The sequence below is a fragment of the Echeneis naucrates genome, chromosome 22, assembly GCF_900963305.1.
Source record: "Echeneis naucrates chromosome 22, fEcheNa1.1, whole genome shotgun sequence".
Taxonomy (NCBI): domain Eukaryota; kingdom Metazoa; phylum Chordata; class Actinopteri; order Carangiformes; family Echeneidae; genus Echeneis; species Echeneis naucrates.
The window spans coordinates 17962960-17990958 of record NC_042532.1 but is presented as its reverse complement, the minus strand read 5'-3'; the positions used below and the strand labels follow the sequence as shown (position 1 = coordinate 17990958).

Genomic DNA, 27999 nt, shown 5'->3' with positions numbered 1-27999 from the left:
AATAAACCTGAGACCACTCATGTTCTCTTGTTAACAGCGTTTTTTTTTATTACAAAAACAGCATACATTAAACATTTTGTGAAGGGAATGCAAAGATGTTAACAAAACCTAGCATCGTCCCTCATTTTGTCATTTTAAATTAAAAAATGTACAAAAGTGCTTACATGGTGCAAATGATGAGAAGTAAAAGGTCTATAAAAGAAGAGGGTAAAGGAAAAAAATGTACATTATATCCAACTTCTAAAAATGCAGCCGAGCAGAAGAGATGCAACTATATTACATAGCAATAAAAAATGACCAAGCTGCTCAGGAACTGTCTTCTAGGTAGTTAATCCTTACACAGCATGACTGATGTCACCGTCTGTAAATCCAACTTAACCTGTGATTTAACATGAGGTTAATAAATATTGCTTAAATAACCCACATGGCTCGTGGGTTCCTGCTTTAACTGATCTATTAGTTCGACTACAACGTTGTAAAATCTCTTTTCAAACCTAATATTGGTTGCCAGCGGCAGTGATTATGAGTGACATGTTACAAACAACACAATAAACCTCCCGGTTTGCTAATACAATCACAAATTCTTGTGAATCTTAATGGCACTTTTGTCAATAATACCTGTAGATAACGTGTTTGTAACCGCGCCCACAGTACAGAAGAGTGAGAGATGATAGGTAACGTTGTTTGTTTGAGCTTTTATTGTTTCTTATGACAGTTTTGTCACTCGTTGCTGAGCAGAGCTACAGTGAATGTGTTGCTGGTGTAAGGCTACTCATGAATCCAGCCTGCAGACGCTCCACTTTTACTGACCTGTCAACCTCGCCATCAGTAACGAAAGCTCCCAATAACCGTTTTCAAATCAGACGTTTCTCATGACACTGGATCTTGGAGAAAATCTGGAGTTTTTTCCCCCCAGCTGAGGCATCTTCTCCACTTTTCTAGGGCCTGTCCAGTCTCTAGAGGAGGATCAGTAACTGTTCTCATGACCTGCTAAAATGTAGAGGTTGCTCAGGGCCGTGGGGTTGTCCGTGGGTCGGCTCTCTAAAACCACCACCCTGTGAAAGATACAGAACTTTAGACAGAGATATTCCACCAGGCTGGGGAAACGGGGACCAAAGCTGAAGGAGCCGGCTGCACATTGTTATTCTGACATCCATGTACAGGCTTCTTCTGCATATTGATGAAGAGATGCTAAACTGGACTTCCAGTTTCTTATCAACAATAATCGCCCGCAGAGCTGAACGCAAACACAAAAGAAGCCGTTTCCTTCTGATTCCAGCCTTTAAACCAATTTTCTCCCTCTTAAAGAAAGTGAACTTTTAAAAATGACAGGTTACTCCTTTGACTCCTGACTCTTTTTCAGACAGCTGGGTCCTTTTCTCTCCCTCCACAGTCAAGTTTAGACTTTCAGCTCCTGGCTCTGTGGTTTGCAAATAAACCTCCTTTCTTGGCGTTGATTTTTGTCAGTTTCATTATTTTAGCTTTCTACAGTAAATGGAAACCACTTGGTAACTACAAGGGAGAGCACTGACCACCAAACATGTTTTATAAAAAGTTAAATAGAACAACCTCTGCCAGTTGTATAGTCACAAGGCTTCAAATATTAGACTGCCTACAACACACTACAACACTAAATCTATCTTCTCCTAACGCGGACTAACATGTTGACGAAACGTCGAGCCCGTTAACTTCTGCCACCAACACAACACGTCGCCTGTTGTTGGGCTGATTGATAGGAAACTTGCAAATAATTTAACTGCAATGACGACGACAATGCTACGTTGACAGTATCAGTCTCTCAGTAGTGACAGTCGTGCATGTTGAATGGCACTTTAAGTGACAGGGAGATGACGACTCGATCGGGGCGACAGCGGGTGCATCTTCAGCTGGCGTTCATCTTGGTTGGCCTTGACAGGTGAGCAGGGAAGCTACAGTCCATACTGTCTGTTCCATCAGATGAAATTACAGAGGCACAGAGAGACACTCAAACCAGGCTGGCAGTGTCTGGGCAGCAGTGAATAAAACATGGGAGAGGGGGGCTGGGCGGTGAGAGGCCTCGCTCCGGTGCCATCAGGAGTCATCACTCTCCACTGGTGGGAGAGGTGGCTGAGCTGAGCATGCTCAGTGTGCAAGTGTTTGAGCCAAATCACATCCCGCTGAGTGCGCAATTATCGTGACATAAGACTGTAGCTGAGATGGTTTATTGATTAGTCGGTGGTCAGAAAATTAGTCTTTAGATGTTGATAATCATTAAACTGATTTATGCTATTTTGCTCCAGCTGCAGCACAAAATGGATTTAAATCAAAATACAAAAATTACGTACGCAGCTGACAATGCTACAGCTCTGAAATGATCAGTTGATTGAAAATCTGTCAATCAGCCAAGCTACAGGGAATAAGGTCCCAATTTGTCCTTCCTGAAGTTCAGGACGGAATAAAGGCTGAATTCCAGAGGCATTGTGACCTCAGGTTGACCTTTGACCATTTGGACAATATCTTCAGTTCAGCCTTTAACATGTGTCGATCTCCTGTTTTCTGTGTTACACCTTTTTAGAAATAGGTCAGTTAAGTCTCAAGACAGATCGGATCGACCTCTCTTAAAACGACGTGCTTCACGTTGCTGCCAACAGATCTACTGAGGCGCCAAGCATGAAACAGACTCCCAGGGAGGGTATTGAAGGGTAATGTCATGGGCACATTCAGGCACAGGAGGGGTCAGATCCATGAGAAAGGAAGGGACACAAACAGACCGAGACAATTAGCAGTCGAACACAAGAAAACAGAGTGAGGAGAGAAAAACATGGCGGCACAGTGAGAGATCTGTGAGACCCAACAGGGGGTGAGAGCTGAGTGCAGGAAGCCAGCATGTTGTTTACTGGTTTCCAGGTAAAAGGAAAACATGAACACCTGAGGGAGGTAATCACAAGTGTGGGGTTTTATCGATATGAGGCTCAATTGTACAGACAAGAAAAGCGAGGGGGTGAAGAGAAATTTAAAATCAGATCCAGTTGAATTGTTCTTTCTTTTCTTTTTTTCCTTTGAGACTTTCGTGGTAAATTACCCCTTCACTAGCTGCATTTGATCATTCATGTGCACTGACGCGGCTGAAGATTAAAAAAAACCTCTGCACCAACCTGTCAGATCCGAGGAGACGAAAGACTCTGCTTGGATCAGAAATCTCCTGGGTCACCTGTGAGTAGAAAACACAGCTGCTGTAAAGTGACAGACAACGGTGTTTTTGGACATCGTACGTACTAAGGTGAATGGTGCTGAGCAGAGATTGAAAAGGAAGAAACATTTTATTTACTCTCTCAGAAAAAAAAAAAAAAAAAAAAAAAAAAAAAAAAATCCAAGTGAGTTTATGGTGTCATTAATTTTGAGCCTTCTGCAACACAACATGGTGCTCATTTCTTAAATGACGGTCCCATTTAGAGGAAAATAGACAATAAAACAATGGATTAGGGCTTGGCTACTGTGTGAGTGACAGAGCAGGTCAGATTAACCATTCAAGGTTTACAGTGTCCATTTGAAATTATTTTGTTCTACTGACGATCAGAACTCAATTCTTTTTTGTGATACTAATTTGATCTGCTTAGAAACATGTCTGGCATAAACGCTTAACGACATCTAAGAGATTTATCTGGAGTTCAGTGTCAGTGTGTGGATTTCATAATACATAAACTCAGTTTTAATGTTGCTGCTGAGCCAGCTGTTCACATCTGGATCACGTGCTGTGCCTTTAACGACAAACCTACCTGCTCTTCTCACTTTGCAGTGAAAAACACAGGGCGCCCCTTGAAAACACACTCCCATGTGTTCAACATGACATGAAAACTTGTTGACAGATGTGACACAGTCAGCCGGCAACACCTGCTAGGTGTAAGTCCTTGGCCTTGGGAGAGATTTGATCTCTTTAAGTCTAAACGAGAACAAGGTCTCAGGTGTTCAGGGGAGCACCCACCGCACCAGGCACGGATCAACGGGCCTGCCCCCTTGAATGCATTCGCTTTTGAGAGGAATCATAACGAGACAAAGGCTGAATTATTTAGTGCTGCCCTCTGTTGTGTGACGGGTTTCATTTATGATTGAGCATGAATTTTGCATGGCTGCTGACATTTCAAAAAATCTTTGCTATGGGAGAACCGTCAAGCCGGGCTGGGCACAGGCTTAGCAAGCAGACCCGTTTTATCTGTGTGCGGAACGACCACATCTGACACGATAAGCTTTCAAAGGGGTGGCCCCTACCGCCATATCACTTTTCATAAACAGAATGCTTCACCTCCCCACGATCTCTTGAACTTTTATTGTGCTGCTGAGAACGACTCGTGATCAGGTTAACATGAAATCCCGCCGTGAAAGGGGGACAAATTTATTACCTCGGCCTGACACAAAGACACTTTGTCTGGCTCCACCTGAGGGCTAATCTCCTGGGATCATCTACAGCATGTAGCTACGCATATACTCTGAGAGCTCTCATGGTAAAGGTGTCTGTTCATGTGTAAAACAAACAGGTGACACAGTATGCATTCAAAGTTTCTACTTTGACAGTGACTGAAAATTGTGACATGGAAAGTATTAACTATTTAACAGGTTTCGAAGCAAGGACCGTCTATGATGGACTGAGTTAGAAGCCTCTCTCCCTGCAGCCCAACTTTCAGTTCCAATCAGTAGGCCGAGCATGATCAGAAAAAAAAATAAATAATTTTTTTTGGAAAGTCAGCAACAAAAACCTTTTTGTGTAGAGTACAAAACAAAAATTTATATTGTTAATTTATGTGACTGAAGCTTTCCACTGAATTTAAATGCGGCATTTAAAATGTCTGTGTAGCAGATTTCACCCAGGGCTAGTGGTTATGGTAAATTTTACCTCATTGGATTTGAAGCTCTTTCCCTGCATGCCATGTTTCCAGAAAGCCAGGACACTGTCCTGAAGGCACACTGTTACAATAAAGAGGAAAGAGGCCACGTGTTAGTAAGAAGAGCCACATGGCCATATTTGCTGATGGCTTCTCTGTAAATCTGTAGGATTACAGCTTTTGCATAAACCATTCTCCACACTGATGAGCCGGAGACCTTCTATTTCAAAAACTTACCTACAGAGCCGATGCAAAAGTCAAAGCTGAGCTCAGATGCCAGCTTCTTGTTAGACTTCAGTCTGCCCTGGAGATTAACAATCTTCAAATTTTCTGTGGAATGAAATAACATAAGGCTGTGGGAATGAACAAAAAGTTTCTGTAGAGAGTTCACAGGTAGAAATGGTGACAAAGAGAATTCACATACGGTCCAAACACACCAACACCGTGTCCCTCTCCAGCTGGGTGACATGAATCGCATCCACCTGCTGACTGCCTGTGGAGAGGAAACAGCAAAAATCATGTTCTCTAACATCCTGAGATGTGTGCAATGTTTTTGGTCTTTTTTTTTTTTTGTAGAAAATTAAGAAATGAAACAGACAATCATGACATACTATATTCTCTGGTTGTTCAAACAGCAGAAGAGCCATCAAAGATGATGATGATGATGTACATCACATTGCATTACTGACCACATCCATTTCCTGTGATCATCATTCACTCTACATTACACTATTTATTTTTTTTACAGTGCTTGACTTACTTGTTCCCATCTCTGTGAACCAGGAGGAGCAGGAGCTGAGGTTGATAGTCTCAAAGCGAACCACCTGGCCTGGCTCTGTGCCCTGGCTGATGGCCACACACACCAGAGGATACTCATGCTCCGGGACAACCAGCATCTCAAATACCTTCAGTGGGCTGGGAAGAGGGAAGTCAAAATGCTGCAGGGGGAGAAAGCAGACACAGAGGTTACCATCAGTGTTTTCTGATCGTTGGCTTTTTTTCTTTTTTTTTTTTTGTGAGAGATGGGCTTTTCAGTTAACTCATGTCTCCCTGTACAGCTTAAAAAAAAATGCAGACACGCTCCTTAGAGAAAGAGTTTAGCGTAGTTTCACAGTATAATAAATAGACCTATGAGGCACAGAGTAAAAGTTATGATTCAGAAAAGAAAGAAAGAAAGAAAGTGAACTGACCCTGATAAGCATGAACCTCTGCATGGGCTCATACCACTGCAATAACACAATCCCAGACTGCAGGGCTCCACACAGGTACTTGTGGCCTGTGTATGGGTTTCTCACTGCGAAACAGGAAAAGAGCTGTGTATAGCTTTTTAATTCATTCTATTTAACCATAACTAGCGGAGGACATGCCATTCAATGGCACAATTTAAGATGATGGAAGGGTGAGGAAATAAAACTAAGTGGTGGGGAGGGAGAGGTCACTCACCAATGCAGCACTTGTGACAGCCCTTTGTGTCAGGGATCTTAGTTGTCAAGGCAAACCTCCTGAGGAGAGAAAACAGTCAAGCTGTCGTGACCGCAGTCTTAAAAGAGCTGATGACGTCTAGAATCAGGGAAGTTGGCCAATGGTTCTCCTTTTTCTCTACCACAGTCATTTGTCATGATGGCAGACAGAGAGGAAGAAAAGGACTGCACAGCATGAGTGTAGCAAAATGCTTCCAGTCAAAAAAAGCAGAGCTGAATGGGGTGTAGCTCGAGAGTCTAGTCACAGAAACCTATATGTTAGAGAAGATCTGGAACAAAAGGTCTTATGAGCTCACCTGGGTAAAATTTTGTCTGGAAATCGATGAGTCTGGAACTGAGCAACCAGGCCGGGCCTCTTCAGCTGCTCAAACAGCCCGATGAGATTGTGGGAATACAGCTGGAAGGTTTTCCCTGGAGCAGAATACAGTACATTCTATCATGAGCTTCATGGGCAAAAACATTGAGTAGTGTGTTAGCGATTAAAGCCAACAGTTACACTGTACTCATCTTTAATGTGACAGACAAGGACAGATTACATCTGCTATACATTATAAATATTTTTAAACATCATTTCTAAATTTTGGTCAACAAATCCTGGATCCCATGAAGCGGTTCACGTGTGTAGAAAGGTTAGATGTGAATAGAGGTAAAAAAAAAAAAAAGCAAGTGTGATGATGATGTGAAGCATGATTACCTTCTGATGAAGCCAGTTAGTAGAATATCAAATCAAGCCAGGCGAGAGGAGGGTGGACAGTGTCCAAGGGAAGAGGAGAAGAGAACAGGGGTTTAGTATACCAAGGGGCAAACGGCTGAAGGTAAAACCGAAAGTAGACCTCACACTTTGTAATCCCATCCTCAACTGTTAAACCGAGAAAAGGTGTAGATTCTGGTGTAGACAGCCAGTTAAGGACACTTTGGCTTCAAATAAAAGTCGATCCTGATAACAGATTGCATTTCTTCTCTATTGTAGGAAAAAAAATTGATTTTGCAGGTACGATTCACTGTAACCTGCAAAAATCAATATGAGTGGTCCATCTGTAAAGTCAGATGTGTCACTCATGAGTCACTGTGCTACAGAGTTCTTACAGTTTCTTTCTGATAGCAAACAGAAGGAACTGTTATTTTAGGACTGCAGCTATGGAGTGACTATGTTGCCTTCAGGGGCGGTCAGATTACACAGGACAAAGAAGCAGCAGGTTATGACAGTGGCCAGCGAAGCAGGATGCTATGAGAAGTCCATCACTTACCAGATAAAGACATCAGGTTGTTGTTGATAACATACAGCCATGTACACTTCCTCGGGAAGAGCTAAACAGGGTGTTAAAGATGGTACAGTTCAATGGGGAGGAAATTAAGACAGCTGAAAAATATTTGTCAAATATTTATTTGCTGAGCCCGGCCCCTCAATTCTCCAATATTAGCATGGTGACTGTATCTGGACACACATGTTGAAGCGGTTTACTGGCCGCTCTAAAAAGATACTCCTGATTCAAAGCATTTGGAGGATTGTGCCTTCCCCCCTCCTCCAAATCCAAAAATGTGATAAAACTCTGCTTTAGGATTGATTCTAAGTTCAAGGAGCACATTGTCAACTGACCATGTTAAGGAAGCCAGCACATCCCATCCCTGATTTTAGTGTTTTCTTGGTGCTATTACCTCTTACTGTGGTTGAAGTTTACACTCCAAGAACACCAGTATTTACTGAAACAGGGAATGTTGGCGTAAACCTTTTGTGTTGTGCTGATTCTAAGAGTTCTCTAGTTGATGTTAAAAGATGACTAGAACAATGCTGTTTATTTTTATGGCTGATTGAATGGTAAACCAGCTGAGTTCTTGCGTGAGACATAGAGCTTTGGCTTTTGGCACAGTATAAGGCACATAACCAGATCATTGCATTACAACTCAGATGGAAACATTAAAGTCGGTTAGAGGCTGTGCTTTTATCCAACAAATGGAACTCAAGTTAACGGTGCAACCAGAAAATCTGATGGTTGCTGGCTAGAGATGAGAAGTCTGGTGCTCTGAAATCAAGGGGGGAAATCTGCCACTGATGCAACTGTAAATGGCATATGTACTGTCCCTGAATGGAAAGCTTAGTAAGCAGAGAAACAGTAATTATGGGGGGTGGGGAATAGTCAACACAGTATACATCGCACATATGTTGTTACCTGCTCCATTGTGGCTTCATGCAGCTCATTAAGATTTAGTGTGTAGATCCCATCCTCTGTCCCAAAGATTAGGTACTGATCTAAATGTGGAAAAAAAGTTGTATTGGCTTTGATAAGACCTTTTGATTCCACCACCTCTTTGTTTATGGTTTTTCCTTTTTGAAGCTGTACCTTTGGTGTCTGGATGAATCCATGATGTGGCACAGTTGATCTTCAGTGGACAGCCATCAAATACTTTAGAGAAACAGGCTCCCATCTACCAGGGAAGAAGGAGAAAACTGGCATCACAACTCAAAACAGACAGTTTCTGGATCATTGAAGAACTAAAATATTAAACAGGGTTTAATGAGCCGGAGCTGGAGCAGAGGACAGACCCCAAATATCTACAGAATGTACAGCAGCATTTTAAACTAGAGTTGAATAACAGCGGTTGTGACACTCGGCCAACAAGGAAGAGGAAAGACCAAGGAACAAAGCAGATGATTCACTTACCAGCACTTTAGGAGTGGGTGGCAGGCCGTTGATAGCTGGTTTCTACAGAGGAGACGGGGAAACAAAAAAAACAGACAAACCATGGGATAATGAAGATGCAGTCAATAAAAATAAGTTAAAATATAGCTCTTTTTTTTTTTTTTTTTTTTTTCGGCCTCAACGATGATACCAACAACAAAAAAAATATAAAGTTTTTTCTGTGTTCTGTCAGAATCAGTGAAATGTTCAGCAAGAGTGTACTCCAAATTTCCCTCTTTAATTATCGCTTGGATCTTACAAAGGAAAATCATCATATTAGAGGTTTGTGTGAAAGATCAGCCAGCTAAGCTGGAGACACTCCATGTATAAAATATAGGCTTCCAAGACCACAGATGACCTTTTCATCCTAAAACGCAATTGAAGTCGCAATCAGAAAAGTGGTTGTCTTGACTGAAACCATTATTGGATGCACTGTGTTAGCACTCACAGGAAATTCCTTTTTCTCTCTACGGTGCTGCTGGTTGGGTGGTGCTTTGGGGCTGTCTCCATTCACACTGCCATCCGAATCATTATCTGCCGCAAGAGAGTGGACAAGTGGAAAACTATCCCTGTAGCATTACTACAAATCATAAACTGTCATACACATACATTTAGATGACGACTTTCTTACCTTTACATTTAGATTTAATGAGAGCTTGTAAAAATAAGGTAAGTGTTCATTAAGAGAAATGCTTTATTAAAAAAGAAAGCCACAAAGGGAAATCATGTAAACATCTCACTACACAGAACTGTCGGTAAATTCAAGTTGAGACTTACCAGGATCAGAGGCGTGAGACAAAAGTCCAGGACTGCTGACGCTGGCAGAGAGGAAATCTGGAGACGAGTGCTCCACCTTGTTGCCCTGCTCCGGTGTGCTCTGTCTGCGGGCCGCCTGGCTTGATCCATTCTCTGAGTTAGGAAACCTCCGCACAGTCAGAGACCTCTCCTCGTTAAGGCCGAGCTCCTCTGATGAACTGTTTAATCGTGGCTGAAAATAAAAGAAATATGGCAAACAGTCTTGATTCCAAGCACTCAGCAACATAACCTTAAGTATCGCTACAGACTATGAAAATACAAATACTGAGAAACATTTCATAGTTTAGGTTTTACCTTTGGAGGCAGAGGAGGAGGATCCACTGGCTTGATAGTTAACCTGAAATTGAAGTATTTGGATGTTAACAACACCTTGAAGTGTTAAGGCATTTATGATGAATTTTTTATCCATTAACACTACTCACAGCTTTACTTCTTCAAAGACATCTTTGAGGTGGGCGATGTGTCCCCTGCAGGAAGCAAACAATGTAACTAGTGTGAAAATTAAGACTCGTCAGATCTCAGGATGTGTTAGTGGTTAAAGTGTTATTGAAAAGTCCCCCTTAGAGATAATGACAAGAAGAAAAGGGTAATGTGTTCGTTGTACTGAGTGAACTTCATGCAGTAGAAACCCCCGGAGTCCTGAATTTTCTTTTCAATCTTAATACAAGCCCTTCAAAATGTTTGTGATTTGAAATTAGAGTGGCACCCAGAAGTTTTAAATGTGTTGTTGTTGATAATGGTCTATTTCTATGTCACACTGTCCTATCTGCTTCCTAACACAGACTCCTGTTTCCAGCACTATGTAAAGATTGGATTTACAGCTGCTATCACACATGGTGGGTGAAGAGATGTCGGTGATTTGTGAACAACATGGGTGCTAAAACCTAAATTATTGTGACAAAGCTACAGGTGGTGTATACGCTACTAGAGCACACACAATGTTAGTGTTACCGTTGGAACAATTCATCCTCAACGCTTTTGAGAAGGCTCCTGTGCAGGACAAGACAGGACAAGACGAGAGAGAGGAGCCAGCAGCCAAAAGGGGACAGAAAGAAGTGGAAGGAGAAAAACAGTCAAAGCACATGGACAAGTGAGAAGGAGCTTAAGAGCCAAAGTGATATTTTAGACCGCAGATGGAGGAAAGTGAGTTCATGCACAGATACAGGTTAGATACAGTGAGTAAGCAGGTCAATATGAGAGCTAGTTAGGAGCATCCATAATAAAATGTGTTTACAAGCAAGCAGTGTCCACAGTAAACATTAAATTAGAGAATATAATGGATAACTACTTATGTACGGTTAATGTGCTGAAGGTGTCTTTGTTTTTGTCACACAACACTATCAATCACTCATTACTGCGGATCCAAATCTTGTCCGCAGAAAAGTAAAAATAAAAATAAATAAATAAATAAAATAAAAACATGACACACAAACATTTAACTCTCTGGATATATCTCCAAGGATGGATCAATCTAACAAACAAGCCAGGTACAGAGGAAAAGAGAAACAGAGAACAAGAGAGCAGGGAGCCAATAGGAGCAGTTCCCATGACAACAGTTTCCATGGATTACCTGGTTGTTATTCCTCCCTCTGCAAAGGGACTCCAGGGAGAAGGGAAGTCATTATCTTTACTCACATCCTGTGGAAAGGCACACAAGCACCAAAATAGAAATTTTAAAATACCTGCCATCTTTAATTTGTGGATATGTATCTTTTTATTTGCTTTTTGCACACTTAACTAATGATAATCAGAAAGAGAAAATAGTGCTTAAACATTATTGTTACCATTTCAGAATGAGCCTCAGTTTCCTTCCGGAGTGGTGGCTCGAACTGGAGCTTGTCGACTGTGAATGACAAAAATTGTGTTCAGTCTTTTTTTTCCCTTTAAACACATCTTTGGCACTAGAGGGCATCAGTATCCAGCACTTCAAGACACACAAAGCCTTGGGGATAGTACCAGGAACCTTGGAAAACAGTCTCAGCCCATTCTTAGCGTACAATCACGTGTAAGAATAAACCAAGAGCAGATCGACTGCTTCAATTGCAAAATACCTGTCAAAACACCACAAGAGCCTTTCACTGACTTATTGTGCTATTTTGTGAATGTTTGGTCTGGAGCCTGAAAACGAGTCCGTCACCAAAGACAAACACAGATTACAACTGACACTGACCAGATATCTTATTGTTGGGGAAATATTGGTAAGAGAGGGAGCAGTGCAATAAATCACAGAGAAGATTTGCTTAGTTTAGGTTTGAGGTCACATTCTGTCAAACTGTTGATCCCATAGAGGAGACTGGTGTAATGTCCAATATAAACATGGTGTGATCCTGCGGCGGTTATTAAGGCGATATCAACCAACCTGCCAATAAATACTCCCACATAATCAGCTTCTCATTAACAAAGAAACTTTGTATTCAGGAATTCAGATCATTATTTTCCTGGTGTGAGTTTATGGTTATGTTAGAAGAATTCGAATAACTGTAAGAAGGTGAGTAACACATTTGTTTGAAGAGCCGGAAGGTGAGGTTGAAGAATCAGGTGCGAAACAGGCAAACTTCCTTGTTTAGATTTTGTCTTTGTTCCAGACACTATGACAGGTAGGTCACAACCAAACTGCTTAAACGTATTCAAGCTAAACCGTAACAGTAAATAGCCAAACCATGCACAGCAACTCACCTTAGTACTTAAGTCTCAAACAAAACGTTCTGTTGCGTGCTGGAACATTATTCTATTCCTCAGGAGGTTGTAGGAGTGAGCGGGGGATTTGTACAAACACACACTGTCTCACTACACTGTCACTAACCTGCATCCCCCCTGTGTCCCTCAGTGAAGCTAGGGCTTGAGCATGGCCCTCCTTGGTGTGTCCCATTGTTTGCTTCATGTAAGAGGGAAAGTCACACGTAATTGTGAGAGATATAGGTGAAACCAAACAGGAGGTACAGACGATCACAGCACAAACAAGCACAAACCACAATGAAGCGCAGGATGTATATCTCACAATGGACTGTTATTACACCAACCTACAATGGTGAAATGCCAAGTGCCATACAAAAACTGTGGACAACAAACACGAAACAACTTCCCTGAAGGGTTGAATAGTCTTAAATATTTATTTGAACATCTAATATCTATTAAACCTGTGTCTTCGGTTAACAACTGTTGACTGGAAACCAAATTCCTCAGGAAACCTCAGTGACCCTTCAGACAAGCTATTTCACATTATTCTTTTAGTAAAAGATGATGGACAGTCACACGATACTTTATGTTGGACAGAAGCATCATTAACTCTGCTACATCCATTTGCTCTACTGTGAATCCCCAAGCTATTTTTAAACACACTACCACATTCTTCTGGAATAATGCCAGCCAGCGCTACGGGATTAGTGGGATGACCCTCACACAAGTTGTCAGACCTCTTTCCACCTACACAGCAAGGTTGACTGAGCCAACAACCAGTAACAGAATGGATTTATGGAAGGAGCTTGATCATGGTGATGGGTTTGAACTCTTTGTACACTTACAGTTTATCTCTGAGCGTGTCTTCTCAGCTCTAACGTGTTTATTTGTGGAGCGGATGGTGTGTCTGACTGCAGACAGAGGCTGGAAAAAAAAAAAGTGAAAGAAATGGCAAGATAACGGAACTGGTCATAAAACAGAAGCCTTAATTGTTGTGTAAAGTAGTGTCATTAAATCGTTACAACACTGATGCAGCACCTGTTTGAAAAATAACATTTATCTTTGAAATTTACTTGGGATTTTGCACAACATGAAGCTGATCTGAGATCTACTTTTTGTGTTGCATCGTCACATTATTATGCATCTCAGTGGCTGTTTGTTTGCAACAAGCTCCATTGCTTGCAGTCAATAGCCCTCAGGGTGTTTTTCATTCATCGTGTCCAAGACAGTGCCACTGCTGTCAGGGTGAGAAAAGCACAATGGCCTTTTAAAAGGCACTGGTACCACCTCTTTGGCTGCCACACAGATGTCATGTCGAGCCCCGTTGGAATAATAACATTGGAGGGAATCAATAAGGGGAAGTGAAATTCTATCTTTTACTTCCAGGTTGCAGAAATACACATACATGGTGATAGAATCTGACAAGGCAGTTCAAAATCTAATTTGACAAAACCAGTTGCACATTTTTCCTGCTTCCGGTCATGCAAATATTTGGAGGTATAGATGAGAAAAATCAGACGTTACCTCGAGGTCATCATCATCCACCTCACTGTAATGCTGGTGGTTGTCTGGGTTGTTCATCTTATCTAGAAGGTCGACAGCAAGCCTCCTTGTCAACCCCGTCTGGGCCACAAACACATGCTGCAATAAAGAAGACAGGATTGAAAGTTATCAACTGCTGCAAAATCTGACAATAGTTTATATCAGCAGTGTGACATCAACGATCCATGAACCTAGGTGTACAGACATAATCGTCCTGCAGAAAGAGAGATGCAAGTATTCAAACTGGGAAGGAATATTAGTCCAAGAGTGTCTCTATGGATGTGAACTGTGTTCTTGACAATAGGGGAGTATCTTTTAAGAAACAGCAGAACATTATTTACAGTTTGACTTGAGGACTGAAAATTAAGAACAGGTGGTCACTGCTCTTTTCAATGTTCTTAAATAATCTGGAATACTGTGGCTCTGATATAATTAAAAAGGCTTTAATAAATAAAAAACATAAATCAAATATGGAGATCCTGAATTCTGAGCAGTGCTAACAGTTCAGAGCCAGAGTCTGAGCATGAGCCAAACAGCTAGAAATTCAGCCAAACCACACAGAAACCCATCAGGCCAAATGAGATCTGGCTAGATTTGGTCAGAATGCAAAGTTCTACTTGTTTATCAGGCCTTTAGGGTTTGATATTGGTTAGTTCTAACAGAAACTACAAGAATAAACAGCAAACAGGAAAGAAGACAGACACGAATGAGACTTAATTTAGGCTTTCATTTCAAAACTACTCAAAAACTGCAATATGGTTAAGACAATAATTGGATTTATTACCGATAGCAGTTTTTCAGCCGTAGGCCTCTTCTTTGGGTTCTTTGTCAGAGACACTTTGACAAAGTTATGGAAGGCAGTGGACCTGGGAGACAAAACATTTTTTTTTTCCAAATCTAGTGATCATTACTGTTATTGTCTAAGAGCAAAGTAAACCGAAGGATATTATTAAAGCAAAGTAAATATCTCTGGGACCCTCACCATTTGTTTTTGTCTTTTAGTTTGGGAGGCTGGAAGCTACTCTTTGACATCAGAAACAGGGCCCTGGGGAAGACAAAGAAACATGCATTAAATTGATCCTGAAAGAGGGAAATATACCATATGGGGAGACCAAAAGTCTGGAAGTAGAAAGGCCTGTAACTTATAGTTCACTAAATATAAACTGCATTTTGAACGAAACAGGATGACCATCAAAGTAATCAAAAGACGCGATGAAACATTAGAAGAACACAAAAGGAGGAAGCAGCCTAAGAATCATTTGAGGAAGCTCTGACTGAAGAGTTTTGAGGAAAGTAAAACATACCTCATCGGGTGTAGTTCAAACATTGGAGGCTGCAGCTCAGCCAACTCAATGGACGTGATGCCAACAGCCCAGATATCACACAGCTGGTTGTAGCCACCATTCTTCTCTACTGCAGCTACTTCTGGAGCCATCCTGATTGAATTCAGGTCAAATATTAAGTGACAGCTCTTAGATATAAATATGAAATGTTGGTTAAGGGTAGCTTTTGATCTCTTTGGGAAGACTATTTACTTTAACTGTGTTTTAGAGGTCAGGACCGTTGACAGAACTGTGGCCCTAGGGCAGGTAGGTTTCAGTGTACTTCTCAAAAAGGCTTCAGCTGCTGTTGGAATTTGAACTTTCACCTTTCAGCTGAAGCATCTGTATGACTGTTAGTGCAGCATGTCACTGCAAACTAGATTCTGAGATTCAGTTTGATATAATATGCTGCTACAGACAGATGGGAGAAAAGGGTTTTCATATTACAAGTATTTACTCAATGGTTCTGGGAATAAGACTGTTCTATTTAGCAAAGCTTGTTAGGAGGCCTAGAGGCTTATTTTATGAGGGTGACACACTCACCAATAAGGTGTTCCAATGAAGGACTTTCTTTTGGCAATGGTGGCTGTTATTTTGGCTGCAACTCCAAAGTCAGCTGTAACAAGGATTCACAGAGCTTCTCAGGTTATGCAATCCACCTCCAACTAAAAGCTACTGAGGAGTTCAGATCCTTGGAGAATTAAAATGCTCAAGAGCAACTCACCCAACTTCACATCTCCGTTGTCTGTTAGGAGTATGTTGGCACCCTGTTAAGCAGTTCCGTAAAAGTTTTATTTTTACTTTACAGAAAATTAAAAAAACAAAACAAAACATGGCAACATTTCAGTACTTTGAGACTGGGTCTTAAATATTGACCTGGACTGATGTGTGATGTATTGCAAAGCTAATTCATAACAAAGAGTCGATTACGTGTTAAGCTTTTTCAGTAACATCTGGTCTGGTTGAAACATTAACTGCTCAGACCTGTTACTGATATGGCATTCGGTAAAGTTACACCAGTTCACTTTTTTGACAATGCCACTGACAGTGTTTCTGTTGGCTGTGAATGACAGTCTCTCTGGTGGTATCCTGCAGTGAGAATAGAGGAAACAGGAAGTGCTCACTCTGTAGAGCTGAGTAAAGATAATAGGTCCAGCCCTGACCTTCTGTGATAACACATAAAGGCTGAGGCTCCAGCCTATGTTCATGCAAGCAGTCAAAGTTAAACCTCAAAACTGCAGCAAGTAAAACGACTGGTCATATGCTTCTGGTCACATCCGCAGCTTACGCTTTTCCGGTGACTTCAGTTCACACCTCTGCAGCACAGCTAATTCTGGGAGACGTGAGGCCCCTGGACTGATTTAAAGCCAACAGAAGCATTAACAGTGACATTAATAGTTTCAAGGCTGTGGTGCTGCTGTACCTTTCTGTTAGTCTCTCTCCTAGCCTTTCTGCCTTTCTCTCAAAAGGTTTTGGGATTTGTTATTAAAGGTTCAATATTGTGTGAACTGACATTTCCATGTCTCTCGATTATAAAGCAGATCCAGGTTCTGTATTATCACAGTGAATACACAGCCTGTATTCAGAGCCCTAAAGTGACCAGTCAGGACGTCTGTAACTTTGTGATGTCAAAGCAAAGCAATCACTGCTCTCAGCCATGGCCCAAGGCCAAACCAGAGGAGAGGCTCTTTTGATTGGCTGGCCAACCTGTTGTTACTGGAGGTCAGGGAAGGTGTAAAACTACACTGCCACAGTTTTTTGGTACTTAAAACCACAAATATCTTCAAATGGATATCAACACAAACAAGTGGGACCTTTAATCTGTTGGTGCAGACATGAGCCAAAGAGTGTTTGTGGCACATCCGTGAGAGAGGGTTAGGTTAAAAGAAAACCAAACAAAATACAAAAGATATGATACCTTGATGTCACGGTGCATCTTGCCCTTAATGTGCAGATATCCCAAACCCTGTAAACGAAAATAATTGTATTCAGTATGAATTCAAATTGAAATCATAAACTTTAAAAAGCATATTTAAAACATTGATTTAAAAAGTAAAATGACCTGTAAGGTCTCCCTGCAGACGTATGCTATCTGAAGCTCTGACAGCGGTCCTGTCACTATAACACAGGCAGAGATTGATTTTACATCTGCACAGTATTAAACACCATTTTATGACTTCATCTTATAAATAAAACGCACCATGATAAATGTCCTGCAGAGATCCTCCGCCACAATACTCCATACATATCCAAAGCTTCTCTCGGCTGAAGAAAGCAGAGAACATTATTATGTTAGGAATGAGCTCTTTGCTAGACAGATTTATAAGTAGCTAGAAATTTTGATAGAACAAAAACTTGTCAAATGTCCCTTACTGAACATCATAAAATCATAAATCCTTCATAAAATAACAAACAAAGAAACGCTAAGCACAAGTTAATAAATAGAGTGGAGTGGGTTGGAAAACTATGTGAAGTTACAGACAAAAAGCTCAAACAAAGACCAGCGAAACTGTGAAAGTTGTTTACAGCTGTGCCGGTTTGCTTCATGCTTGATGATACTATAAACGGCCTCCCCTTCCCAATCACAACTGTGCTAACTGTGCTATCTTTTCGCTTGATGTGGAAATTATTTTAGGCCAGGAAACAGGTTTGAAAGGAAACTCAAACTTCCCCAAATAAAGCTGTGGTTTTTCTAGTAGAATGGAACTCATTTTAAAGTAATTGATTCATTGTGGATCACTCATTAAGGTTTTACAGTCACCATTTGTTCTCTGTGTGGCGAGACTCCATACGACATACCTGCTGTGATAAGGCATGCGTCTCTCTGGACAAACAACTTTCTGAGACAGATCAGAGGCTCTTGATCCTGTTAAACCTGCTGGAAGTCTGAGGCAGTGGTGGGCAGACCAGCCTGACTTCCTCTCAAAATACCAACCGCAAAACATAGGCTCCATTAAAACACAAGAGCTGCATCCTGGCGCTAAACAGCCCCGTCAGCACCGGCGCAGTTGAAGACAATGAGTCATACTCTCACATACAGGTGTAACTAACTAATTAAATACACCACGTGAGTTTCAAGCTGTGGCTTATTGAAAGCTTTTGACAGTAACATGTGACTTCCATAAATGTCAATCCTCACACTGGCAATAAGGGAAGAGAAATCAGAGTAAAATGACAAAGCTGGACTATTTAGAGCTTGCTCTTACCAGAGGTAGCTCCCAAAGTAGGCCACAATATTGTGGTGCATGCATTCCTTCACCATGAAGATTTCCTGCTGTATGATGGAAAAGTCATCCCCTGGAAACAGAGGGAGAAATCACACAGACACATGGAGAGAAAATTATTTTTTTTCCATTCTCTATACAGAGAATTGTTTCGTTTCAACTAAGATATTTTCCATTTAGAAATAAACACCTCACAAACTCACTGTAAGAAGGAAAATAAAATAACTTGTGATATGATTCATCTGCAAAACTTGCTCTGTAAAGTGATATTTTTGATATGAGACTAAACCTTGAATTTGAAATCTTAAAAATAGCCACTCGAAGCATTTTGGACAAAACATAGGTTTAGCAATCTTAAAAAAACAAAACAAAAAAAAAAAAAACAAACAAAAAAAACAACCCCACAACAATCTTCCCACTTTGCGTTCCTAAAAATAAAGCATAGACCAGCTAATAACAATAAAGAGAACACCTTGTACTTTAAATTTTTATGGGGTATAGGCAATTATCCAGGTTGCTCTTCACTTCAGCAAAGCACTGAATCACATCCGAGCAGTAGGAACTAAGAAGACAAAAATATGTAAGTCCAGCTGCTCCCAATTGTAGAGAGACACGGTGCTGGAATACATTAACAGAAGGTTAAAGTCTACCAGGCCCTGCCAGCTTTAGCGCTCTATCAACACACTGTCATTACAGGCAGCAGTCCAGATTAAGCTCATTCAATGGACGCCATCTACATCAAAAACAGCAGGTTGCCCATTACGGGTGGTAGAGATTACTGTCAACAACATAATTTTCTACGTTACAATGCTGTTCACCACTGTGTCGTGTAAACAAGGCTTTCTTGACAACTGAACTGTCATAAAAATCAACTGATTGACAAAATAGTCAACCTATCCCAGTAACGACCACCAAATATGGGCCGAGGAGAGGAAGCAGCACCTTGTCCAACATCTAACTACATCATGTGACTCCATAGGCAAATTTAATGATATACAGATTGGTGAACTTTAGAAGAAAATATGAAAAATGGGGGCAGCACAGCAGCATAGTGGTTAGCGCTGCTGTCCCACAACAAGAAGGTCGTGGGTCAGTTTCCGAGTTTGCATGTTCTTCCCATGCACCCTCCAGGTACTCTGGTTTCCTCCCACCGTCCAAAGACATACATGTTTAGGTTAACTGGTGACTCTAAACTGCCTGTAGGTCTCTGTCTGTCTCTGTATGTTGGCCGTGCGATGTACCGGCGACCTGTCCAGGGTGACCCCGGCCTCGCCCAATGTGAGCTGGGATTGGCTCCCGCACCCCCTGCGACCCGGAAACACATAAGCAGTAGAAGATGACTGAATGAATGATAACTGATATGAAAAATGGAGAGTCCTCCTGGGCCACAGAGGCAATTGTTTCCATGTACACAAACTATAGTTGCATAGTTGTTGTGTGGCAGTCTGGTTTTCAGTCTGCACAGGGTTAGTATCGCTCATGTGAAAGCTGGAATGCCGTGCACAATTATCCAGCTGATAAACAACATGGGAGTAAAGTTCAATGAGCTTTGACTTCATCAGTTGCTACCTGAGGATTGAGTAACATCAGACAGTCTCTCCAGGGAGCACAGAGATTTGTTTTAGGGCTGTTTTTTTTTTTTTTTTGTGATTGTGATATGTGATTTGCAATTTGAGGTGGAAAATATTGCAGAGTTTGCTTGAATTTGCGTTAATTATTGCAACCGCAAGAGTGCACTTTCCTGGAGGAAGTGATCATAGGACATGCGCTTACCAGATGTCACATTATATGTAAATGATGTCAACCTGCTTTGGACTATTGCAGAAACATCACATTTCTTTTTACTAGACTCCAGATATTTTTTTGTCTCATCAAAGCTGAGTTGTTGATTGTGCAGAAGAAAGAGTTGAAGGCTGTACCGTGAACATGCAAAGTGGCAAGAAGGTTGTAGTATATCTGGTCTGACATACATCTTGGGACACTGCCAGTAAAACTTGTTTTAATTCTGCTCAAGTTCTGCCATAGATGTTTCTGTTATTGGCTCAGCATCTACGACAACCTACAATAATCCATTCAAGCAAACCCATGATTTCTAATACAGAAGCATCTGTAAAAGCTGAACAATGCTCAATATAATGCAGTTTGAACCCTTCCCAAACTGTGTTTTTCAGCATTGTTTATTATTTTTATGAGGCATAACAAGGATGTAATGGATGTATAAATCTCCTACACAAGCTGGTGCTGTGGCTTAGTTTGCCAAATTTACATGTACATAAAACAGTATAAACAAGCTGCAGTTAGCCAGGAACTCATTAATTTATTTGTAACATTGTGAACATTTTATATGAAGAGGAACTAATGTCGCTGAGAACATGGTACACAAAGAGCCACAAAAACTTAGGCAACTGTAATTGCAATGACATGAGTGTGCTTGGTCAAAAACAAACAAAAAAAGAACCATAACATGTCCTCCCACTGGCTTGTCTTAGTGAGTTGAGGCCTAGGAGTGTAGTCACTTCCTCTCAGACCAAGCGCTTCCCTCTGCTCTCTGAATGTACATATTTTTACTTAAGGCTCAAAGTTTCAATTCAGTGTGTCACAGGTAAGTAAACGTGAATTCTTAATGTGAAATCTTGATTCTTTAAATTTCATAGGTGCTTTGTCAGTTTACCCATAAACTGAAATCTGGGACAAAAATACTTTGATCTTTACACTAAAAGGTGGATAACTAATCCAACAACATTCCCAAAAAATAGTTTTCAGTCACTGCATCTGCTCTGACGTAACAGCTTATAGAAAAGTAAATGAACGGTATACAAAGCTGAAAGACATTCTTCCACACCCAAGTGGCTTGCATTGCTTCTGATGGAAACTGCCAGGAGGCTGGTGCCGAAGTCTCAGTGACAAAACAAAAATCAGTTAACTGCCCCGAGAGTAATATTGTTTAACCAAGAAGCAGTTGCTAATAGTTTCCCCTCGAAGGTCAGTGAGTGAGGACCAATACTGAGGTATTCACTGATATTTTAGCCTCCAATGATCAGATTACTATTCTCTGCTCCTTACAGCCACCGCAGCCAGAGGGCTTCACCACTCCTAACTGTTTTCTCCTGGTCAAACCTGTTTGGTTCGACAGTCCGCCCACAGCTGTTTACCTCAGCACAGAAAGGAGTGACTCTTACAGAAGCAGGAGTAAAGACAAGAGAGCCCTGCTGAAACAGGATGACCAGGTCTGGGTTAATCCATGTATAAACTCAGAAAAGAAGGGGGGGGGGGTGGTGATACAAGTCAAAAAACCTGATATGCACGTATCAATACCATGCAAGAAAAAGCTCTTCGTGGAAGTTTTAATCTTTACTAAAGCAATTTGTATTAAGTGTTTAAACAGAAAATCTCACTCATCACCCATCAAACCCGATCTCCTCTATCACTGCAGATGTGTATTCTCTGGACTGGTGGAAGGAGGAGGGGCTCGCTCAGGAGTCGGGGCTACGTGTCTCAAGACTCTCAGTCATCCAAGTCATGATATTTCTGCTTTCTGTTTTGCATCTACTTCAAGAGCATCAAGGTCCATTGTGTGGCAGTAGCAACTGCAATCTCGGACAGAATGTCCACAAGAATTCTCCTGAATTTAAGATGTTTGATTTTAGTAGAAGCTTATACATCATTAGTGGAAGGGAGACTGCTGGGAAGCAGTCGAAGCAGCTGCACTGATATATGCTTTTTGTTTTTACTCACAAAGTTTTCTTACATTATCACACAGATGTCTTCAACACAAGTAAATACAATATGCAACTTACTGCTTTAACCCTGTTTCATCTCGCTCCCTTAACCCCTCTTGTTTGAATTTGAGGGTGCGGGTCGTTGATAAGATAATTTTACTTCCTGGTTTTCCTCAGGCACCAAGAAAAGAACAGATCTTGAAAATGCTCCAGGTTCTGCTCTGAAATGGATTCCAGGGGTCATATCTACAAATTACATTAACCATGAATTTTTTTTTCTTTCATAACAGTAACAAAATCCCTGTCCCTTGACCAGACTTTCTTCCAATTTACAGCTAAGCCTTCTGATCTTCTGCTTCACACACAAACACACTCTAATCCTCCGTCCTCCTTTATGCCAGCGGAATATGTCAAGGCCTTATATTAAAGCTCAAGACATCCCTAGTCTGATTGGTTGGGAAGGAAAAATTATCTCCCTCAAATCATGTGACGTGTAAACAATATATGACACCTGAGAAAAACAACACATGTAAACAACAGACAAAAATAGAACATCAGTCCCACATGCCCTGACTTACAGCCTCACATCAACAGATGCCACGATGAATGAGAGAGAAAACATAGACAAGTGAATCTGTTCTTTCACTGGCTGGTAATCAGCTGATCTTAGTCCGCTTGCTGGTGGTACAAAGTCCTCCTCGTAATCCCACTAATCTGGATCGCACTAACTGTCAGTAGGTCATCACCAACACAGACCTCACAGCCATGTCATCCCTCCTCTCCTGCCTCATACAGAATCAAGCATTACACTGCTCTGTTTTTGCTTTTGAAATGGCACAGTGCATACTTTGGTTCAGCGTGTAGTGCATTGGCTGATGACCCTAACTTGAACTAGGTAAAATAACTGCAAATATAACAAAGAAACTCAATTCACACGAGAAGCATTTAAAAAAAATGTCAAAACAGCAGTGGGTTTATCGATGCATAAATATTTGCTGTCACGTCTATTGGCATGCACAATGATATTCTTCAGTCTTTTTAGTACTTTTCATGCATTCCATTCAAAAGCCTGGAAAATAACAGACTTGTTTTCCAGACTTTATTTTTCAGCTGTTTCAAAAAAGATAAAAAGAGAATGTTTTCTCTGCACCATGATGAGAAAAACTGAGATAATCACTCTTACCTGCTTCCAACTTTATGATCTTCACAGCAGCAAGCTCTCCTGTTTGTATGTTTCGAGCCTGGAAGACAACATATACAACTGTCAACAAAGCTATGAACAACACTGTTATTTTCAGTGCTTCAATCGTAATTGTACAACTGATTAATGCAATTAATGAAAAACCAAGTCATATTTGCCCAGTCAAGCCTCGCAAAGGTAAGAACTTCCTGTGTGGTCTCCTTCATTACAGGAAAGCATGCTTACTGACAGAATAACAGACAAAAATTCCAACAATTTGTTTTGTCATCTTGGGCTTTGGCAACAGCATTTTTTTTATTATGATCAATCAATTTAACGGGAAGACAGTTGAGAGAAGAGTGCTGCTGGTTTTAGCCCCATCTACTATTACATGAATGTACACTGAATTTTCAAGATAAGAAGAAGGCAGTTTGTCAACTTTGGCACTGACACTGTTAAAGTCACAAATTGTTTATTGTCATCCACTGACAAACAGAGAGCGCTGCAGCTTTGGACTACATAAACCAATAACTGTCGTTTGCCTGATCCTTCCCCCTTTGTAAGAAATGGAGTGAAACTGTTCACTGTACTGAATGTCAACATCTCCAGACAAATAAAAAAAAATTACAGACTACCTCCTTCAAACCAGAAGTCCTCTGAAACAAGCCTCATACTGAGAGGTCATTAGGCCAACCCATGGACAGTGTTAGTCAGCAGGGAGAGGCGGCACACTGCCTGTCCACAACTATGATGATCAACAAACCTTTAAATGTCGTGCCTGGTGATTGTGACTTGTGATTCACTCTTTTAGTTGCATATTTTACTTCATTCTTGTTATGTTTTAGTTTTTTTGTGTGCATATTGTCACAAAATCTTAACGGGCCGATGTCAACTGGATGTATACACATACAGTTTAAGACACATCCATCCCCCCGTGAAATTTTTCACTTGAACTAGGTTGTGCTGACTTTCAAATCCAGGTCAAGACGAGATGCTCCTTAATCCGTAGGAGCGCAGTGATGAGTCGAGCAGCTAAATCAACTGTAAACCACAAACCCCTCCACCACGGCTACCTTTCAACACTGGGAATGTGCTGGTGGTGATTCACGCATATAAACAGGAACACAGACGCAAAGCTTAAAGTTCTACAGCTGATAATACACATTAACATACACAACAGAATAAAATGTAATTCAACTTATATATATGAGAGAGGGAACGGGACAGTTATTGTTGTGTATAGTTGTGGCACATTGCTCAGCTTTTCAACTGCTTTTCAACAGTTTTCTAATTCTCTGGCCTCCATCTATGTTTAAGTAAGGTTATTGCATACAAATGTAAAGTAGCTGTTTACAACCTGAGTCTAGCTTCCTGACATAAATGAGCTAAGATCTAAACCTATGAAGAGGAAGTTTGAGGGTAACAATTCACACATAGGATGCAGAAGACTAGACAGTCTAAAGAGCCTTAAATAATATTTGACTGAAGGGAGGAAACTCCTGAAGAGACACCTGAAGCATTTTAACACAGAAGTAGAGAAAATTTCAAAACCCAACTTAGCTACATGAATTTTAACTACTAATAGGGTTTCCTTGTACAATTACTGTTTGATAAATAAATAAAAAATAATAATAAAATATGTCAAAAAGAAATCTCTAGTAAAGGCTTCTAACCTTAAACTCAAAGATCAATAACATGGGCATGCTGTCTTCATTTAAATAGTACAAATTCAAATCAAAATACAAGCATATAAATGGACATAATAATAATAAACTGCACTGACAGCCAACGGTATGACATTATAACAACGATAAATAAATAATTTTTTAAGTAATATCAAAGGGCAACAATATGTGACCTACAAATCAATATAATCACATATAATACATCTATGTAAATTAAAATTTAACTGAGCACAGCAAACCAAAGGAGGACTTTTCCCAATTTGAGGTGTTTCCGCTGTCAGTGTGGTGCAGAACACACCCATAGTCAAACGCATGTTTAGACAGGGGCCTGATCATATTTCAGCCTGCTGCAACCCTCGGCCTGCGAGCTCTGGGAGAATACCAGGCGCAGCATTCCACCGATGGCCCGTCTGGGGGTGGGGGCTGACCAGAGAGGCTTTGTATGGAGAGGGACCATGACAGGCTGCCTGAGCTATCACACTCTGAAACTGATGGATCATCTGTTTTTCTGTGACAGATGGATAAACAAGAAAACTCTCCCACAAAACACATCTCACTACAGCCAACAGCAGTGGGGAAAATCTAAATAAACTATCCCGTTTGGCTGCATAGTTTCTCTGTAGACTTCAGAAAAAATAGATTCAAGTGTTTTCTATAACTTGTTATAGCATGTGGTCCCTGCTATCTTTACATTGTATCCCAAAGAAGGGTTTACAACTCCAGTTGCTTTCCGCCAATCCTGCATCCACTTGAGACTACTAAAGCCTTAACACAATATTGCCTCTGGATTGTATAGAAATATATCATTTTAGCATTTAGCTCTTTTGGACTGAATCGCCTCACTCAGTTTGAAAAGTTTTGAGGCAGATTTGTTTCTGTCCTTTATGACAGGCAATTATGAGCCTGCAACAGTCCGGTTTTGGCAGTTCAGTATGTTTGTTTAACTGCAATGTGTACATGTCTGCAAATGGAAAAAAACTGCTCTCTTACCTAGTTTCACCTCATGTCTCTAAATGTATTTGCGTGACAAAGAAAAGACTTCCCAAGGCACAAAATACATTCAACACATGCAGCTTCTCTTAATTTAGATATGCATGCTTGTACCAATGGTACAAGTCTGATTGGTAGGGAAGCGGCCATTATTTTCATTTCTAATAAGCAGGCCACTTGCAACAACTGAAAGTGTGTACCAAAAGTGACATTTTACAGACTATACACCTAGATAGATTACCAAAAGCTTTATCAACTAATTGTGTATAATGTGACATCAGCCAAGTTATTTCTGTATATTTGTGGCCGAACAAGGGGGAGGGAGGGATGGATGGATGGATGGATGGATGGATGTATGCAGGAGCTGGCTCCTATTCAACACATACTGACAAATGTGTTTGCCACATGTTACCATGACTCATAAAGCAAACAACACTGTGCCTTAAGATATGAGTATGGGGTTGATAATCCGTGCCACGGTAAACCAAGTTATCTCCAACTGTAATGACAGGCTGTGGGAACCAGTAGCTCCACCATACCTTGTACACGTCTCCATATGTGCCACTTCCCACCCGCTGAATGAGCTCAAAGTCATGCTGAGGGTTCCTCCTCTGGATTTCACCGCTTGGCCGGGGAAAGCTATCCATGGTGGCTTGAACCAAACGATCCTTTACATTTAGTTGGCTTGATCTAATGTGATGCTGATTTTGATTAAGCCAAGGTGAAGAAGAAGAAGTTGATCACTGTTGCTCAGATGGTCCTTGTCCCTGCTCCATGTCCTGGGAGAGAGACAGACAGACAGACAGACAGACAGACAGAGAGAGAGAGACAGGAAAGAGTCAGACAACAGCCGTGACACGTTTAATTAACGATTTTGAGCAGGAACCAAGTAAACCAACTAAGGTGGACGGTGTCAGAGGTAATATATAATATCTGGCAGATAATCTGCCACAGATCGGGCATCTGTCACACCGACTGCTGGCGTTTTCTATCAAACTCCTCCGTCACATTTAGGCCGTGTTCAAACAAACAAACAACCACCAACATGACATTGTGTCTGTGTTTAACGTTAGCACTGGTTAGTCCAGCAAATAGCCAGGTCCTGGTCTGGTCTACTTTGGATGTGTTGAGTTAAAGAGGAGGAGTGGTGGTGGTGGTGAGGGGGGGGGTTAGCATCAGCTCGGCTAATGCTAACTAGCAAACGTTAACTTAGCTTTGCCGCCGGTCGTAAGTTCGCCTCTTCCTACCTTTAACGACACAAACACGGCGGACGGGAGCCCCGTTGCATTTTGAAATCTTTCCCCGGGGCCTTTGTGTGAGCGACGGCGTCGAATGCGGACTGAAAACCGGGGTGTCCCCCCTCCCGGGACTCCTTTGTTATCGAGGAAACGGTAGTAAACTTCAGTTGGCCGGCCGCTCCGTCGCCTTCAGTCCAACGGCAGCGCGGACGTTACGGCCGACTTCGGTCCTCTCAAGTTCGGCCGCTGACATGTCATTTCCTCCGGGCTGTCACTTTACGAGAGGCTGCCAAGTAAAAGATCAGTGACGAGCTACACAAACAGTCTCAGGTGTTTAGTCCTGAATGTTTGAAAAAAAAAAAAATCTAAATAAAATAATAATAATAAAAAAAAAAAATCACCCTGAACGCAACAGTCTGCCGCTAATCTCAGAGGAGGCGCAGTTACTGGATTCTGGTGGTGCGTTCAGGCCCTCCTCGGAAATTAAACCGAGATTTTCAAACTCAGTGATAGATAGGTGCGCACACACACACACAACAACAACAACAACAACAGGATGGGGAAAATAATGACAGTATTCGCTAAAAAAAAA

At 41.2% G+C, this 27999-nt stretch overlaps 1 protein-coding gene across 4 annotated transcripts; it reads right to left on the bottom strand.

The window, feature by feature from the left end:
- Nucleotides 1-32: 32 nt before the first annotated feature.
- Nucleotides 33-27820, bottom strand: map4k5 (mitogen-activated protein kinase kinase kinase kinase 5). 4 transcript variants are annotated; one of them, XM_029494445.1, is made up of 35 exons: nt 27417-27820; nt 26709-26948; nt 23498-23555; nt 18578-18668; nt 17572-17636; nt 17434-17489; nt 17290-17337; nt 16096-16138; nt 15915-15987; nt 15354-15485; nt 15032-15094; nt 14834-14915; nt 14032-14148; nt 13353-13431; nt 12635-12706; nt 11616-11674; nt 11402-11469; nt 10254-10298; nt 10126-10168; nt 9793-10003; nt 9464-9549; nt 8998-9039; nt 8677-8761; nt 8506-8585; nt 7585-7645; nt 7032-7034; nt 6634-6748; nt 6300-6358; nt 6047-6150; nt 5617-5794; nt 5281-5349; nt 5094-5186; nt 4868-4938; nt 3135-3190; nt 33-1055 (listed from the first exon to the last, which is right to left on the bottom strand). In XM_029494445.1, exons 2-35 carry the CDS (start codon nt 26814-26816, stop codon nt 968-970), a joined length of 2703 nt encoding a protein of 900 aa, XP_029350305.1. In that variant the 5' UTR covers nt 26817-26948; nt 27417-27820; the 3' UTR covers nt 33-967. The 4 variants fall into 4 exon arrangements, with proteins under 4 accessions (XP_029350305.1, XP_029350306.1, XP_029350307.1 ...); XM_029494446.1 differs by lacking the exon at nt 7032-7034; XM_029494447.1 differs by lacking the exon at nt 12635-12706 and having other exon boundaries at nt 27417-27818.
- Nucleotides 27821-27999: the final 179 nt, after the last annotated feature.

Bases quoted from the DNA above. Each gene is read 5' to 3' on its own strand.
- map4k5 (XM_029494445.1), bottom strand. From the start codon at position 26,816: ATGGATAGCTTTCCCCGGCCAAGCGGTGAAATCCAGAGGAGGAACCCT. The intron at 15,095-15,353 runs GTATGTTTTACT...TGTCTTCCCCAG, and splicing joins TTTGAACTACACCCGATGAG to GGCCCTGTTTCTGATGTCAA. The intron at 6,359-6,633 runs GTGAGCTCATAA...TTCTCTCCTCAG, and splicing joins CCAGACAAAATTTTACCCAG to GAGGTTTGCCTTGACAACTA.